The 18281-nt window shown below is 43.2% G+C and overlaps 1 protein-coding gene and 1 long non-coding RNA gene across 2 annotated transcripts; one reads left to right on the top strand and one right to left on the bottom strand.

The window, feature by feature from the left end:
* The first annotated feature begins 687 nt into the window (after window positions 1-687).
* LOC124009117 (CCAAT/enhancer-binding protein delta-like) lies at window positions 688-2227 on the top strand. Its single transcript, XM_046320613.1, has one exon. The coding sequence runs from the start codon at window positions 938-940 to the stop codon at window positions 1859-1861; it is 924 nt and encodes a 307-aa protein (XP_046176569.1). The 5' UTR covers window positions 688-937; the 3' UTR covers window positions 1862-2227.
* Window positions 2228-2847: 620 nt separating this feature from the next.
* Window positions 2848-16998, bottom strand: LOC124009120. Its single transcript, XR_006834225.1, has 4 exons — window positions 15797-16998; window positions 4787-4881; window positions 3972-4062; window positions 2848-2892 (listed from the first exon to the last, which is right to left on the bottom strand). It is a non-coding gene; the product is annotated as an uncharacterized LOC124009120 (long non-coding RNA).
* Between the last annotated feature and the right edge of the window lie 1283 nt (window positions 16999-18281).

Here is an 18281-nt window from a genome sequence, read left to right as displayed (position 1 = left end):
GGCCGACCCATTTTTCCCCCATTAAAAGGGTTTTATTACAGACAGAAATACTCCTCAGCATGACCTCAAACTTCACTTGCCTGTTTACAGGTGATTGATGCCCGTAGACCCTTTTCAGTACACTACACACTGACGTCACGCGCGACTCTTGGCTGCAGTAAGAAAGCCATCTCCAAATGTTTTTTTTTGTAAAATAATAATTTTGGATGCAGCAGTTGTTATCTAGAATGCTTATGCTCATTAGCATAAACTGTAGCAAAAGTTAGCCACTGGTTGAAGTTGAAGTGTTTTTTAAGCATCGTGCACTTGATTTGCGATTATGACACACACGTTATATTAAGCAGGACATTCATACGAGCCCTTAACATCCAACTATAATCCAAAAGTAGTATGAAATGCACTCATAAACAACATGTAAATAGAGGCTTTTTTGCTGGCGTTCTAACGCCCCCGTGTTCTGCCACCAATTTGCCCGCATCGCCCTCTTGCGGCAATGTTTGCAAATACAAAGGGGTCTATAAACTCTGGCTTGGTATACGCAGCATGAAATGATGCACTTGTAAATCAATCCACTCGTAGTAAAGAGGGTGGCGTAGTAAAGAGGCGACCACGTGATTCAAACTCATCTCTACTGGCTTGTCAAAGGGGGAGTTAAACCTTTGACGTAAGCAGGGGAAAGTACAAAATACACTCCGCGAAATACAGACGCTTCAGAGAAGTTAGGAACAGGTCATAACCTACAGTGACTATGCAGCCACTATTTTAGGATAAACCTAAACACCACTTGAAAGAAGCAACGGTGTGGAAAATAAAAAGAAGCTCCATTAATACAGAGTGAGCGTGATACATTGTTGCATTGTATCAAGCTTGTTCCAACTACTTGACTACTAACGAAATATATTGACGTCCGATCCCACGAGGGCAGAAAGCAGAGTTCATGTGCGACATATACAGCCTGGATTCTCAGTGCGTGTCTTCACAATGCAACATGAGTTGGGCGGTGGAGCCTATCAACTTCTACGACAATAAATTGAGCAGCGGTCTCCAGGGGGTCTGTAAACCCGGTAGAGGTGATCATGGCACGGCCGAGGAAAGCACCATGGCGGAGTTAAGTACAGCCCCTGCAATGTACGACGACGAGAGTGCCATCGACTTCAGCTCCTACATCGAGTCGATGACAGCAGTGCCACACCTGGAACTCTGCAACGATGAACTTTTCCTTGACTTATTCAACACTGTGAAGCAAGAAAAGACCGACCTATGCATGTCGGCCTCGACTACATCGTCCAGCAACATGCAACACATGTCAAGTTGTTCAACCAACGCATACGCATTTCGAAGCCAAAAAGAGTTCGAGAGGAAGCTCAAGGGGGGATTTGACAAGGGGGCCTTCAGCGCACCGATCAAGCAGGAATCGGACTGGAGCGACAGTGACATGTCCTCGTCGTTACCTTCACAGATAGAAACCTGCGAAAAGACCTCCGTGAGCCGTCTCATGGGACAACCAACTCCGCCAACAACCCCAGAGTCCATCTCAAGCCACTCCAGTGTCAGCTCAACCCAGTCCTCTCCTCGGAAGGTCGGCAAGGACAGAGGGAAAAAGAATGTTGACAGGTACAGTCATGAGTACCGCCAGAGACGCGAGAGGAATAACGTTGCGGTGAGGAAAAGCAGGGACAAGGCAAAGCAACGCAACGTGGAAATGCAGCAAAATATGCTTGAACTGGGTTCAGAGAATGACAGATTACACAAAACCATCGATCAGCTAAACCGTGAGCTCACTGGGCTGAGGGATTTCTTCAAGCAGCTTCCCAATCACAATTCCTCGTTTGTGGGGACCACGGGTGGGGACATCCGGTGACAAATTGTCACTTTCTAATGAACTGAACTGAGCTTTTGAAATACATACCTCAACAGACTTTTATTACCATCTGTGTAACAGATGCATTACAAACAAGCGTACATTTATGGCACTGGAAATGTACTGGAAACCGGAGGCCTACTCCCATATTGCTGCCATAATCGTTTTCGGGAAAAAATGTTTTTGTATATTAAATTATTTTACCACTTCATTTACATATTGTTATACCAGATATGATACGTGTTTTTATAATTCCAAACTTTGTATAAGAGCCAGAGCATGCTCACATTTTTATATAGTTTGTATAAAAAACTTGAAATATTTGTCTATATGGAATCTAATAAAAGTGGTGAAAAGTCATACAAATCATGGTCTGTGTGTGTTTGGGATGCATAGATTATTAGTATACATCAGTGATTATAAATGACTTGGAATGGTTAAAGTGGGTTTTATTTGGATCTGGCCGTGCCAAGAATCTACCTCAGTTGGAGTTGGGCCACCTCTGTAGAATGACATTTTCACGGCTATTTAAATAAAGACCAGAAAAAGGTCAAATCATTTTAAAAAATGAAAAAAGAATAACTATACATACACTAGCATAATACAATGTTTATTGACAGAGTATAAGTACCATTCATCTTCAGAAATATATTAGGAGGTAGGATTCAAGGACACAGAGAAACGTATGGCTATTTACAGTCACCAGTTGCACCCACGTGGGCCAAGTTCGACATATGTTGTTCCTCTCTGGTCTGTCAGTTCTAGCCTTGGGCTGTCAGCTCCTGGGTCCTAACCCATCAGTAACACACAAACAGATCTATTTCTTCACCAATTATTTACATTCTGTACAGAGAGAGCTTGTGGGGCTGGGCTGAGGAGGCCTCAGTCTTACAGATTTATTTCATGGGGTCCCACTCCCCACTCCCCACTTTGACAGCCTCAGAGGCAGATGTCTTCCAGGCCAATGCACAGGGCAGGCTTCCTGGTGATGGGGCCCACCTCCCTCCCCAACACATTCTCCATCTTGCAACCTGGAAACTCCAGCACATGGGCAATCAAAACCTAACCATGGATCAATAGTCTTAGGATATGGTCTTACATACAAGTTAGACATGCTCAATGAGAACACAAGTTGGAGCTAAGCTAACCATCGAATGTCAATGTTACTCGTATAATATAGTTTCTGACGACAAAACACAGTATTGTTATTATTAGATTGGTGGGGGGAAAACACCCAATGCAAAAATTCAATAGACAATATATGTATTGGATACGGTATGTGGTGCTGATCCACTTCAGTTAACCTGGGTTGCCCGGATTCTCAACAATGGATGTAAGCCAAGAATATACCAAGAATGCTTGTTGGTATATGATGGTCAGAGCCATACATTTAGATATATGGCTCTGATGGTGGTATGTGGTGAAACTAGTGGTTATATATTAGAAGGCAATATAGAGCCAACATCAGCGACACTAGTATCATGTGGCTTCTCTTACACTATTGATCTGTGTGAGTGAGTGAGGCCATTGTTCTAAACAGATTGTCACGGATCCCTCCGGAACTTTCATTGCGCACACCTGGCACCTATTCCCACTGATTGTATGTGTATATATGTGCCCTTTGTTCATCATGGTGCTGTCCATTATTGTTACAATGTACATTGGTGCGTGTGAGTACCTGTACTGTGTGTTTTGGGCTTTAGTGCAGTTGTGGATTGCGCAGATGATTACGGGTCTAGTCCCGTGTGTTAATCATTGTGCGTGTGTGTATATATTTGAGGTACTCCTCGCTCTTTTGTTTGGGTTTCAACCCTGTGTTTGTTTGGCGTTTGTCCCTGTGCCTTTACACGCCGTAATATGGGGTATAATTTAAAAAAACTTTTACGCATTCCTGCGCCTGTCTTTCAAATCGTTGTTACCAATGTGACACAGATCTCTTATCACAGTCTAACTACGGGACATTGGACAGATGACAATGATGTCACTGTGTCAGCAAATATACTGAGTTTGTTCTGACACATGGGAGGATCCAGATGCTGTACTGGTGCACTTAACCATACTTAACTGAGAGATAAGCACTGTCTACATACATAAAAGGAAGGTAATGTACCGTATATTACATAACAGGTGAGCGAGAGAGAACTCCCCTCATGGCCAGAGGCTGCAGAGTAACACACAGGCATGATGGTGCTCTGTTGGAGCTAGAAAACAGCAGAGAGAGAGAATAGTCACCATACTAGGTGTTTGAATGGCCTGTACTGGTCCATCAAACTACAGTTCTTCATATAATAATAATAATATAATAATAATATATGCCATTTAGCAGACGCTTTTATCCAAAGCGACTTACAGTCATGTGTGCATACATTCTACGTATATTATATTACAGCACATGCATTATAGAATGTTATAAGATATTATAAGCATGGATTTTATTTAGGAGCATTTTTTGACAGTTTCACTTTCTCATAACGATACAGTCAAAGACTTTATTTGACAGCGACACTGTAAGAAAATACAGAAGTATGAGGATACCCTTAAAGTGATACGATGTTTTGAGCTCACACCTTGATTAAGATTAGATTTGATCATACTTCAATTTCTGCTACTATATGCGTATACACTGCTATGACACATTGAAAATACAGACATTTGCCAATACACATTCACATAACTAGAACTCAAAATCACAGACTCTCACCAGGGAATCACAAGCCACACAATCGAATGCTTGACTAGAGACAGCACAGACATAAGGTGTTATAATACAGATGATGACTTCACATTTCCCAGCCATCCTGAGTTCCCGAGACCCCTCTGGGAAAAATTCAGTTATTATATTCTATTGTATTGGTAAACCAATAATTCAAACAGTTTATTAGGCTTATCCACTATAGCTTATCAGCAAGTGCATTGAAGACTTACAGCTTTTGGGGTGCCATCTCCAAGCAGTCACTCCCACATAAGCTGCAGACTGGCCAGGAGTAGGCTATGTCCTCATCCACACCAACTACCACACCCTGCAAACACCAACACAACTGTCAGTACCAGCCAGAGAAACCAACCACTACAGGACACCACACTGACCAACCTGGTTCACATAGGCAAGCAACAAGGGCAGAAACTGGGACTTAGCGGTTTAATCATCTTATCAATATTCCACTGTGGTTTGGCTTAAAAACTAAAGATATAACTAGCTCTGTGAGAAAATAAAAATGCAATTCTTATCTGTGAGATGATAAGGACAGCAAGCGTTTACTCCCTTAACCAAACTGACACATTCTCAGTTAATGGCCCGAGATGCGGCCGGGATCACACATGCACACCAACTTATGTAAGATACAGTGCCTTCAGAAAGTATTCACACCCCTTGACCCCCCCCCCCCAAAAAAAAATATTAGAGCCTCAATAAAAAATATATTAAATGTAGATTTTGTATCACTGGCCTACACACAATACCCCATAATGTCAGTGGACTTGTGTTTTTAGAAAATTGTACAAATTATTTAACAAGTAATAGCTGAAATGTCTTGAGTCAATAAGTGTTCAACCACTTTGTTATGGCTAGCCTAAATATGTTCAGGAGTAAAAGTGTGCTTTACAAGTCACATAATAAGTTGCATGGACTCACTCTGTGTGCAATAATAGTGCTTAACATAACTTTTTGGAATGACTACCTCATCTCTGTAGCCCACACATACAATTATCTGTAAGGTCCCCAGTCAAGCAGTGAATTTCAAACAGATTCATCCACAAAAACCAGGGAGGTTTTCCAATGCTTCGCAGAGAAGGGTACCTATTGGTAGAAGGGTAAAATAAAAAAAGCAGACATGGAATATCTCTTAGAATACGGTGAAGTTATTAATTATACTTTGGATGGTGTATCAATGCACCCAGTCACTACAAAGATACAGGCGTCCTTCCTAACTCAGTTGCCGGAGAAGAAGGAAACAGTTCAGGGATTTCACCATGAGGCCAATGGTGTCTTTCAAACAGTTACAGAGTTTAACGGCTGTAATAGAAGAAAACTGTGGATGAATCAACAACATTGTATTTACTCCACAATACTAATTAAAATGACAGAGTGCAAAGAAGGAAGCCTGTACAGGATAAAAAATAATGTACACTGGTGTTGGTAACCAAGTTACAGTTTTGACTTAAATCTGCTTGAAAATCTATGGCAAGACTTGGCTGTCCAGCAATGATCATCAAGCAACTTGGCAGATCTTGAAGAATTATAAAAATAATAATGTGCTAATATTGTACAACGCTTTAAAAAAAAGCTTTATTTAACTAGGCAATTCAGTTAAGAACAAATTCTTATTTACAACGACAGCCTACCAGGGAACAGTGGGTTAACTGCCTTGTTCATGGGCAGACCAACATATCTTTTCCCTTGTCAGCCCGGGGATTTGATCCAGCAACCTTTCAGGTTACAGGCCCAATGCTTTAACCACTAGGCTACCTGCCACCCAAGTATATGAGCGTAGATAAAGACATATTAAACCCTTTTCTATACTACAGAGCTGTACTGTGCTGGCCTGGTTACAGGCCCAATGCTTTAACCACTAGGCTACCTGCCGCCCAAGTATATGAGTGTAGATAAAGACATATTAAACCCTTTTCTATACTACAGAGCTGTACTGTGCTGGCCTGGTAACCATAGTTGCTGGAACCGTGCTGGAAAGGACAAGACCAGCTTACCCAGAAAGACTCAGAGCAGTCAAAGCTGCCAAAGGTGATTCTAACATGTATTGACTCGTGGGTGTAAATATTTATGTAAATTAGATATTTCTGCTTTTCATTTTCAATAAATGTGCTAACATTTCTAAATACGTGTTTTCATTTTGTCATTATGGGTATTGTGTGTAGATGGGTGAAAAACAAATACATTTAATACATTTTGAATTCAGAATTCAACACAACAAAATGTGGAATAAGTCAAGGGATATGAATACTTTCTGAAGGCACCATAGATCATTTCCAACTTGATTTAAAAAACTCTGAGCCTTCACACAGAGCCAAGGCAAGCTGCCAAAAGTTAGAAGGTACTTACGAGTGTAGATGAAGATATATTAAACCCTTTTCTATACTACAGAGCCAAGCAGAGCTGTACAGTGCTGGCCTGGTTACCATAGTTGCTGGAACTGTGCTGGAAAGGACAATTTGAAGAAAAAAAACTATCTGAGCCAGGACAGCATGGTTCAGGTTCTTGTAAGTAGTGTGATACAGGCATTGGTGTTTGTTGTATTATTCTGCCAGCTGATCAAATATGAAAGACCAGTGAGAGAGTCCTGAACTAATCCAGAGGGTTCACAGTTTGATCCAACATGGAAGACAAGGGAAGGAGACCTGAACTAATCCAGAGGGTTCACAGTTTGATCCAACATGAAAGACCAGTGAGAGAGTCCTGAACTAATCCAGAGGGTTCACAGTTTGATCCAACATGGAATACAAGGGAAGGAGACCTGAACTAATCCAGAGGGTTCACAGTTTGATCCAGCATGGAAGACAAGGGAAGGAGACCTGAACTAATCCAGAGGGTTCACAGTTTGATCCAACATGGAAGACAAGGGAAGGAGACCTGAACTAATCCAGAGGGTTCACAGTTTGATCCAACATGGAAGACAAGGGAAGGAGACCTGAACTAATCCAGAGGGTTCACAGTTTGATCCAACATGGAAGACAAGGGAAGGAGACCTGAACTAATCCAGAGGGTTCACAGTTTGATCCAGCATGGAAGACAAGGGAAGGAGTCCTGAACTAATCCAGAGGGTTCACAGTTTGATCCAACATGGAAGACAAGGGAAGGAGACCTGAACTAATCCAGAGGGTTCACAGTTTGATCCAACATGGAAGACAAGGGAAGGAGACCTGAACTAATCCAGAGGGTTCACAGTTTGATCCAACATGAAAGACCAGTGAGAGAGTCCTGAACTAATCCAGAGGGTTCACAGTTTGATCCAACATGGAATACAAGGGAAGGAGACCTGAACTAATCCAGAGGGTTCACAGTTTGATCCAGCATGGAAGACAAGGGAAGGAGACCTGAACTAATCCAGAGGGTTCACAGTTTGATCCAACATGGAAGACAAGGGAAGGAGACCTGAACTAATCCAGAGGGTTCACAGTTTGATCCAACATGGAAGACAAGGGAAGGAGACCTGAACTAATCCAGAGGGTTCACAGTTTGATCCAACATGAAAGACCAGTGAGAGAGTCCTGAACTAATCCAGAGGGTTCACAGTTTGATCCAACATGGAATACAAGGGAAGGAGACCTGAACTAATCCAGAGGGTTCACAGTTTGATCCAACATGAAAGACCAGTGAGAGAGTCCTGAACTAATCCAGAGGGTTCACAGTTTGATCCAACATGGAAGACAAGGGAAGGAGACCTGAACTAATCCAGAGGGTTCACAGTTTGATCCAACATGAAAGACCAGTGAGAGAGTCCTGAACTAATCCAGAGGGTTCACAGTTTGATCCAACATGGAATACAAGGGAAGGAGACCTGAACTAATCCAGAGGGTTCACAGTTTGATCCAGCATGGAAGACAAGGGAAGGAGACCTGAACTAATCCAGAGGGTTCACAGTTTGATCCAACATGGAAGACAAGGGAAGGAGACCTGAACTAATCCAGAGGGTTCACAGTTTGATCCAACATGAAAGACCAGTGAGAGAGTCCTGAACTAATCCAGAGGGTTCACAGTTTGATCCAACATGGAATACAAGGGAAGGAGACCTGAACTAATCCAGAGGGTTCACAGTTTGATCCAACATGAAAGACCAGTGAGAGAGTCCTGAACTAATCCAGAGGGTTCACAGTTTGATCCAACATGGAATACAAGGGAAGGAGACCTGAACTAATCCAGAGGGTTCACAGTTTGATCCAACATGAAAGACCAGTGAGAGAGTCCTGAACTAATCCAGAGGGTTCACAGTTTGATCCAACATGGAATACAAGGGAAGGAGACCTGAACTAATCCAGAGGATTCACAGTTTGATCCAACATGAAAGACCAGTGAGAGAGTCCTGAACTAATCCAGAGGGTTCACAGTTTGATCCAACATGGAATACAAGGGAAGGAGACCTGAACTAATCCAGAGGGTTCACAGTTTGATCCAACATGAAAGACAAGGGAAGGAGACCTGAACTAATCCAGAGGGTTCACAGTTTGATCCAACATGAAACCAGACCAACTAATCCAGAGGGTTCACAGTTTGATCCAACATGGAATACAAGTCCTGAACTAATCCAGAGGGTTCACAGTTTGATCCAACATGGAATACAAGGGAAGGAGACAAGGGAAGGAGACCTGAACTAATCCAGAGGGTTCACAGTTTGATCCAGCATGGAAGACAAGGGAAGGAGACCTGAACTAATCCAGAGGGTTCACAGTTTGATCCAACATGGAATACAAGGGAAGGAGACCTGAACTAATCCAGAGGGTTCACAGTTTGATCCAACATGAAAGACCAGTGAGAGAGTCCTGAACTAATCCAGAGGGTTCACAGTTTGATCCAACATGAAAGACCAGTGAGAGAGTCCTGAACTAATCCAGAGGGTTCACAGTTTGATCCAACATGGAAGACAAGGGAAGGAGACCTGAACTAATCCAGAGGGTTCACAGTTTGATCCAACATGGAAGACCAGTGAGAGAGTCCTGAACTAATCCAGAGGGTTCACAGTTTGATCCAACATGGAAGACAAGGGAAGGAGACCTGAACTAATCCAGAGGGTTCACAGTTTGATCCAACATGGAAGACCAGTGAGAGAGTCCTGAACTAATCCAGAGGGTTCACAGTTTGATCCAACATGGAAGACAAGGGAAGGAGACCTGAACTAATCCAGAGGGTTCACAGTTTGATCCAACATGGAAGACAAGGGAAGGAGACCTGAACTAATCCAGAGGGTTCACAGTTTGATCCAACATGGAAGACAAGGGAAGGAGACCTGAACTAATCCAGAGGGTTCACAGTTTGATCCAACATGGAAGACAAGGGAAGGAGACCTGAACTAATCCAGAGGGTTCACAGTTTGATCCAACATGGAAGACAAGGGAAGGAGACCTGAACTAATCCAGAGGGTTCACAGTTTGATCCAGCATGGAAGAACTAAGAGGGTTCAAGTTTGAGTCCTGAACTAATCCAGAGGGTTCACAGTTTGATTTGATCCAACATGGAAGACAAGGGAAGGAGACCTGAACTAATCCAGAGGGTTCACAGTTTGATCCAACATGGAAGACAAGGGAAGGAGACCTGAACTAATCCAGAGGGTTCACAGTTTGATCCAACATGAAAGACCAGTGAGAGAGTCCTGAACTAATCCAGAGGGTTCACAGTTTGATCCAACATGGAATACAAGGGAAGGAGACCTGAACTAATCCAGAGGGTTCACAGTTTGATCCAGCATGGAAGACAAGGGAAGGAGACCTGAACTAATCCAGAGGGTTCACAGTTTGATCCAACATGGAAGACAAGGGAAGGAGACCTGAACTAATCCAGAGGGTTCACAGTTTGATCCAACATGGAAGACAAGGGAAGGAGACCTGAACTAATCCAGAGGGTTCACAGTTTGATCCAACATGAAAGACCAGTGAGAGAGTCCTGAACTAATCCAGAGGGTTCACAGTTTGATCCAACATGGAATACAAGGGAAGGAGACCTGAACTAATCCAGAGGGTTCACAGTTTGATCCAACATGAAAGACCAGTGAGAGAGTCCTGAACTAATCCAGAGGGTTCACAGTTTGATCCAACATGGAAGACAAGGGAAGGAGACCTGAACTAATCCAGAGGGTTCACAGTTTGATCCAACATGGAAGACAAGGGAAGGAGACCTGAACTAATCCAGAGGGTTCACAGTTTGATCCAACATGAAAGACCAGTGAGAGAGTCCTGAACTAATCCAGAGGGTTCACAGTTTGATCCAACATGGAATACAAGGGAAGGAGACCTGAACTAATCCAGAGGGTTCACAGTTTGATCCAGCATGGAAGACAAGGGAAGGAGACCTGAACTAATCCAGAGGGTTCACAGTTTGATCCAACATGGAAGACAAGGGAAGGAGACCTGAACTAATCCAGAGGGTTCACAGTTTGATCCAACATGAAAGACCAGTGAGAGAGTCCTGAACTAATCCAGAGGGTTCACAGTTTGATCCAACATGGAATACAAGGGAAGGAGACCTGAACTAATCCAGAGGGTTCACAGTTTGATCCAACATGAAAGACCAGTGAGAGAGTCCTGAACTAATCCAGAGGGTTCACAGTTTGATCCAACATGGAATACAAGGGAAGGAGACCTGAACTAATCCAGAGGGTTCACAGTTTGATCCAACATGAAAGACCAGTGAGAGAGTCCTGAACTAATCCAGAGGGTTTGATCACAGTTTGATCCAACATGGAATACAAGGGAAGGAGACCTGAACTAATCCAGAGGGTTCACAGTTTGATCCAACATGAAAGACCAGTGAGAGAGTCCTGAACTAATCCAGAGGGTTCACAGTTTGATCCAACATGGAATACAAGGGAAGGAGACCTGAACTAATCCAGAGGGTTCACAGTTTGATCCAACATGAAAGACCAGTGAGAGAGTCCTGAACTAATCCAGAGGGTTCACAGTTTGATCCAACATGGAAGACAAGGGAAGGAGACCTGAACTAATCCAGAGGGTTCACAGTTTGATCCAACATGAAAGACAAGGGAAGGAGACCTGAACTAATCCAGAGGGTTCACAGTTTGATCCAACATGAAAGACCAGTGAGAGAGTCCTGAACTAATCCAGAGGGTTCACAGTTTGATCCAACATGGAATACAAGGGAAGGAGACCTGAACTAATCCAGAGGGTTCACAGTTTGATCCAGCATGGAAGACAAGGGAAGGAGACCTGAACTAATCCAGAGGGTTCACAGTTTGATCCAACATGGAATACAAGGGAAGGAGACCTGAACTAATCCAGAGGGTTCACAGTTTGATCCAACATGAAAGACCAGTGAGAGAGTCCTGAACTAATCCAGAGGGTTCACAGTTTGATCCAACATGGAAGACAAGGGAAGGAGACCTGAACTAATCCAGAGGGTTCACAGTTTGATCCAACATGGAAGACAGGGGAAGGAGACCTGAACTAATCCAGAGGGTTCACAGTTTGATCCAACATGGAAGACAGGGGAAGGAGACCTGAACTAATCCAGACGGTTCACAGTTTGATCCAACATGGAAGACAAGGGAAGGAGACCTGAACTAATCCAGAGGGTTCACAGTTTGATCCAACATGAAAGACCAGTGAGAGAGTCCTGAACTAATCCAGAGGGTTCACAGTTTGATCCAACATGGAATACAAGGGAAGGAGACCTGAACTAATCCAGAGGGTTCACAGTTTGATCCAACATGAAAGACCAGTGAGAGAGTCCTGAACTAATCCAGAGGGTTCACAGTTTGATCCAACATGGAATACAAGGGAAGGAGACCTGAACTAATCCAGAGGGTTCACAGTTTGATCCAACATGAAAGACCAGTGAGAGAGTCCTGAACTAATCCAGAGGGTTCACAGTTTGATCCAACATGGAAGACAAGGGAAGGAGACCTGAACTAATCCAGAGGGTTCACAGTTTGATCCAACATGGAAGACAGGGGAAGGAGACCTGAACTAATCCAGAGGGTTCACAGTTTGATCCAACATGGAAGACAAGGGAAGGAGACCTGAACTAATCCAGAGGGTTCACAGTTTGATCCAACATGGAAGACAAGGGAAGGAGACCTGAACTAATCCAGAGGGTTCACAGTTTGATCCAACATGGAATACAAGGGAAGGAGACCTGAACTAATCCAGAGGGTTCACAGTTTGATCCAACATGGAAGACAAGGGAAGGAGACCTGAACTAATCCAGAGGGTTCACAGTTTGATCCAACATGGAATACAAGGGAAGGAGACCTGAACTAATCCAGAGGGTTCACAGTTTGATCCAACATGGAAGACAAGGGAAGGAGACCTGAACTAATCCAGAGGGTTCACAGTTTGATCCAACATGAAAGACCAGTGAGAGAGTCCTGAACTAATCCAGAGGGTTCACAGTTTGATCCAACATGGAATACAAGGGAAGGAGACCTGAACTAATCCAGAGGGTTCACAGTTTGATCCAACATGAAAGACCAGTGAGAGAGTCCTGAACTAATCCAGAGGGTTCACAGTTTGAACCAACATGGAATACAAGGGAAGGAGACCTGAACTAATCCAGAGGGTTCACAGTTTCACCTCTGATCTCTGCTGTGACACAGGATGTTAACAGATGCAGCTTGTCGTGATTTACTCAACTTTCCCTACATTTGCATATAAAATAGGCTGTAGTGCAGACAGACAGTGAAAGGATTTGTTTCCAGTACCTTAAGGGCTTACATTACTCTTTAGTTTGATTTGATCAATCTCCACCCAAATACGATAGATTTTGCCATTTGTTTCAATAGTACATTGTTGATATGTTGATTGCATGTCAGCAATCAAGTTTTCAAGATATGTAACTTTCAAAAATCATAAATCTGGCCCGTATTATGCATGATCGCCAGATTTCTGTGTTTTGAAAGTTACATATCTTGGAAGCTTGTCTATTATCTCTTAATTACCATTAGTAAATCGAGAAAGAGCAGCTTGTCCTGATTGACAAGTCATTCAATAAACACATACCAAAACATATTGGATTAATCCAATAAAAAGAACACAAACCAGGTCAATTTAACTCACAAATGACTTTGCATTTATACCAACAAGGTGTGAGTGTTATAAAGTACATTCCTTGAATGATTTGTTCTTCAGTCCACAGCTAGCTATATTGGAGGGCCTTAAAAGGTTGTCAGAATCAGTGGCTCAACTGCTTGAGGGAAACTGTGAATAACAGCGGAAGAACACAATGCATTCGACTAACCACAAGAACGCCTCTCTGTTTCTCACAAAGCAAGACATACAGATAGGCTACAGCCACAAAACACTCAAAATAACAACTGTTTGTCTTTCTGTAACAAAACAACATCTGGGCCAACCCTGAAAATCATTGATAAAGGAAGACAGCGTGACTTTCAAGCCACAAAGGTGAATGACGTGTACAGTATATATACTGACCCGAGAACATGCAAAGAGAGTTAGGTGGTGTTTCTGGGCTCAGAGGATCCAGCCTCACAGGCTATGGTAAAGCCTGGGCTGGGCTTGAGGTAAGAGGCTGAGGTAAGTACTGGGTCTGAGACAATGCTAGTGACCATGGGCCCACTGTGCTTTCAGTATCTGGGCATCACACAGATACCAAAGGCTGCACAAATGACTGCTCCACGCACAGGATCCACACACAAACCTGAACATGGAGAGAAATAATGGCATAGCATCGTAAAAAAGTCGTTTGAACCTGACATTGGAGGTGATAAATGACGACAACCTGGCACTTGTCTTTTCCTACTAGCACTGACTTTGCTGATATTTTCTTTATTGAGATAGTGTACTGACTACGACTGTGATATGTGGTTGTCTCACCTAGCTGTCTTAAGATGAATGCAAACCCCCGGGCTGCAACTGCAGACTGACCCACATCACTACATTGAGACTGGAGGGGAGAGGGATGGGTGGAGATTGAGAGATATAGTGGGGGATGGGTGGAGAGTGAGATATATAGTGGGGGATGGGAATAGGAGGTATCATTCATATATTAGCCAATATCATAATAAAGAGAACAAGAGAAAAGGGAGAGGGGATCATTCATTACTGCAGATTAATAGAGAGAGAGAGAGAGAGAAAGAGAGAGAGAGAGAGAAGAGAGAGACAGAGAGAGAGTGAGAGAGAGAGAGAGAGAGAGAGAGAGAGAGAGAGAGAGAGAGAGAGAGAGAGAGAGAGAGAGAGAGAGAGAGAGAGAGAGAGAGACACAGAGAGACACAGAGAGAGACAGGGAGGGAGAGAAAGAAATGGGTGTGAGAGACTATGAGCTTACTTGGAAAGTACAATCCTAAGTGTACAGCACTCCCTTATGTGCTGCCTCAATAGACACACACACACACATACTGCTGACTCCAGTCCCTTAGTCAGTGTAAGACACTTATCAAGTGTCTTAGTGAATTAGTGAATTTCTGTCTAACTGTCAAATAAAAAGCACAAGGCTCTGCTGGTTCAGTGTGGTTGCTCTGATTCATTTATTTGATGACTGGCATGAAAAAGAGAGGTATAGACAGAAAGCATTGGACTTTGGCACTCACTTTGTTCTGGGCTATTACTGTTTCTCCCTCCCAGAGGTCAAAGTGTAAAGGTTTCACAGATCAATGGAAAAGAATGCCTGGTAGATATTTTAGTATGCACACAGATAGTGAAGGCTGCCCTCTACGTCAGTTGTTGCCTCTTGTCTTATCAACAGTCAGTTCAAATCACCAGCGTCTGTCCACCACAACAGGACGTGATCATGTTCCTGTCAACTCTTCAGTTGATTTACATCTACACGTCTCTAAGATACATATCACAGACGACAGTTTCTCAGTGATGTCTATACATTCTTATTGAATTCCAAGATGCATTTGAAAGTACCTGCATTTTATTTGTGGATGACAGCTAAAGCGATGGCTGCTCAGCTCACACTGAAACATATAACAGGTACTTACTTACAACAGGTTCAACAAAGAGTCAGAGTAAAGGAGAATGGTGTAGTCTGGAGTTAACAACTCAATACACGTTTGGAGGAATAGTTGGGGAGGTAAAAACAAGGAGGAGAGACGAAAGCATCTAAAACTGTTGAGTTGGGTTAGACCTCAGTTCTGTGTGTGTGTGTGTGTGTGTGTGTGTGTGTGTGTGTGTGTGTGTGTGTGTGTGTGTGTGTGTGTGTGTGTGTGTGTGTGTGTGTGTGTGTGTGTGTGTGTGTGTGTGTGTGTGTGTGTGTGTGTGTGTGTGTGTGTGTGTGTGTGTGTCACTAGTTACCTGCAGTATGTCTCAGGGTTTGTTGTGTAGGAGGCCGGTATAGAGGGGATACAAGCTGTCGCCTTCCAAGGTCTTTGCTGTTTGAACACAAAAGAGATTGACTTCCGACACTGTTCAGAGGTGCTAAGTACTGTCGGCAGGCAAACGTTTGACAATCCTACCGGTGTGTCTGAGCTTTAATTCAGTCAGTACAGAGAGTTTGCATAGGCAGTTTCTTATGCTCACATACATGAACCACAATACCATGGGTTCTCAATATAAATTAGAGTGGTATCACAGGTGGCCAGACTGTCTGTCAGGTAAGAGTTTGTTATACCTGCGAGAGAGAAGACGAAGAAGACAGTGAGGTACAAGCTATACAGGGAGGGAGGTGCAACAATATCACAGTTCATTTCACTTCTATGTAATCACAGATCTGTTAAGGCAGGGCACTTTATAGTTTCACAGAATCAACAGAAAGCATGCTGAGACTGGTGCGATACACACACACCTCCCTTTATCACTATCAATCTCACACACACTGAAAAGTGGAACTTAGAACAAACACCCTATGTAAATCACACACAAAAACAAGTATGGCTTCTATTGGTTTCAATTGACAGTTTTGATGGCTGAGGGTCTGGATGTCGCAAAACCTGAAAAAAAGCGATAGCATCCCCACCCCAAAACCAAACTGAATTAAACTTGTCCTTTTTGAGTTCAGGACCACCAGTTAGTCAGTGTGTGAAAGGTGGAGTTGACGTTGCTATTCCTCTACATGCTGTCACTCAGTCTGTTGTTAGGAACCAGTTCCCCAGGTCCTAATCACAGGGTATCTGTGTACATAACTGGCTCTGCAGCCCAGGCTGGTCCAACAGGTCAGGGTAAAGACTGAGCTCACCTCACACATTATTTCGTTACTGAAATCTGAATGTAGCGTTATTGTAGCTTTCTACATGTGGGAGCATGTGAGTGCTGAAAAGGGGGAGTCAAGGACAACACTAACATTTATCTTAAACTGACTGTACATCATTACATCAGCGTTATGTAATTGTTGATTTAATGATGGTTAAAATATGGAGGTTTTTAAGTGCCAACAAATGATTAATAACACTTGTTTAAGCCTTGATAGAGAGGCTTTTTAAAAGATTGAACACAGGCTGTTGTATATGACATGGATGTTTTCTTTTGCACAGAGTATAAGATGGTGGCTACATCTGTTCGGTGCAATCCAAAATGGACCCCTAAACCCTATGCACTTCTGGAGATCTGAGAGGATTTAACAGGTGTACGTAATATGTTTATCACACCACCTTGACCTCTGATAGGCTAGGTGGAAGTTTCACCGTATTGCTTTCACCTGCCCAATCCTCTCAGATCTCCACATGGGCACAGGGCTTAGGGGTCGATTTGGGATTGGGCCTTTGTTTTTGCTCCTGAAGGTGATATATCCATCATGGCTGACTGTAGACAACACCCTGCGAAATTATGGGATGCACTCTAACCCCTCCTCTAAATGTCCCCACACCAGTTCCTAAACTGTTACTAATCTGAGCTCCTGACTGTGGAAAGTAACTCATAGGTTCAGTGCGTGCACCGAGGATGTATCACTTTACATGTAAACATGGGACAGTGACATGGCAGGATGATCAGTGGGCGGCCATCTTGAACTCAGGATGGAAAGTTCTTATGAGAGGTACATAGGTTAAATGAGTGCAGTGGAAACTGTCCATGGCTTTCATATTGGCGACACATTTGGCAGCTATTGATCATTCACAGTTCACACCTGTTTTTGTAGCTTTAGCTTCAGGCTCGGATATCAGATATCACAGGCCTTAGTCCAGAGCTGTGTTGGCCCTGCTAGGGAGACTCGCAAATAATCACTAAAATCTTAATAAATACATGTGTACAGGAAAATAGAAACCTTGGACTAACAATAGTCTGTAGCCCTAAATTGAAGTTCAGGTGAAACGGCCTACATTAGATGGTGTGTATGTGTGTGTCTGTGTGTGTGTGTGTGTGTGAATCTGTGTCCGTAGGTGTGTGTGCGACTCTCTCTGACCTCCTGGTATAGAGGTGAAGGAGGTCCTGACAGGGTGTGGAGCTGGACCACACTGAACATCCCCTAGCAGTCCTGGACCAGCTCACACAGCCTGGGATCAATCCACATAGGAACAGGGAGAATGGAGGGAAATAAATTGAGGGTTGCAAGAAAAGGTTGTCGTTTGCCAGTCCATTGACTATCATTTATAATCTGTATTCATATAATAATTTATGTTGGTGATGGCGTAAGAATATAATATTAATCGAACCAACATTCTGAACCAAACTCACTGCTTTGAACCAAACCATTGCTTTGAACCAAACCATTGCTTTGAACCAAACCCAAACCCTCTGCTTTGTGAATAGGGTATATGTTGAATTGTGTGAGGTTGGTGGCTGGTTTGACAGGCTGGCTGCTGAGAGAGAGGACCTTTGGCCTAGTAAACAAGATGTGCTGCTCTGC

Source organism: Oncorhynchus gorbuscha, linkage group LG22 (assembly GCF_021184085.1).
Source record: "Oncorhynchus gorbuscha isolate QuinsamMale2020 ecotype Even-year linkage group LG22, OgorEven_v1.0, whole genome shotgun sequence".
Classification (NCBI taxonomy): Eukaryota; Metazoa; Chordata; class Actinopteri; order Salmoniformes; family Salmonidae; genus Oncorhynchus; species Oncorhynchus gorbuscha.
The sequence above is the reverse complement of the archived record's forward strand: the minus strand, read 5'-3'. Positions and strand labels throughout refer to the sequence as shown.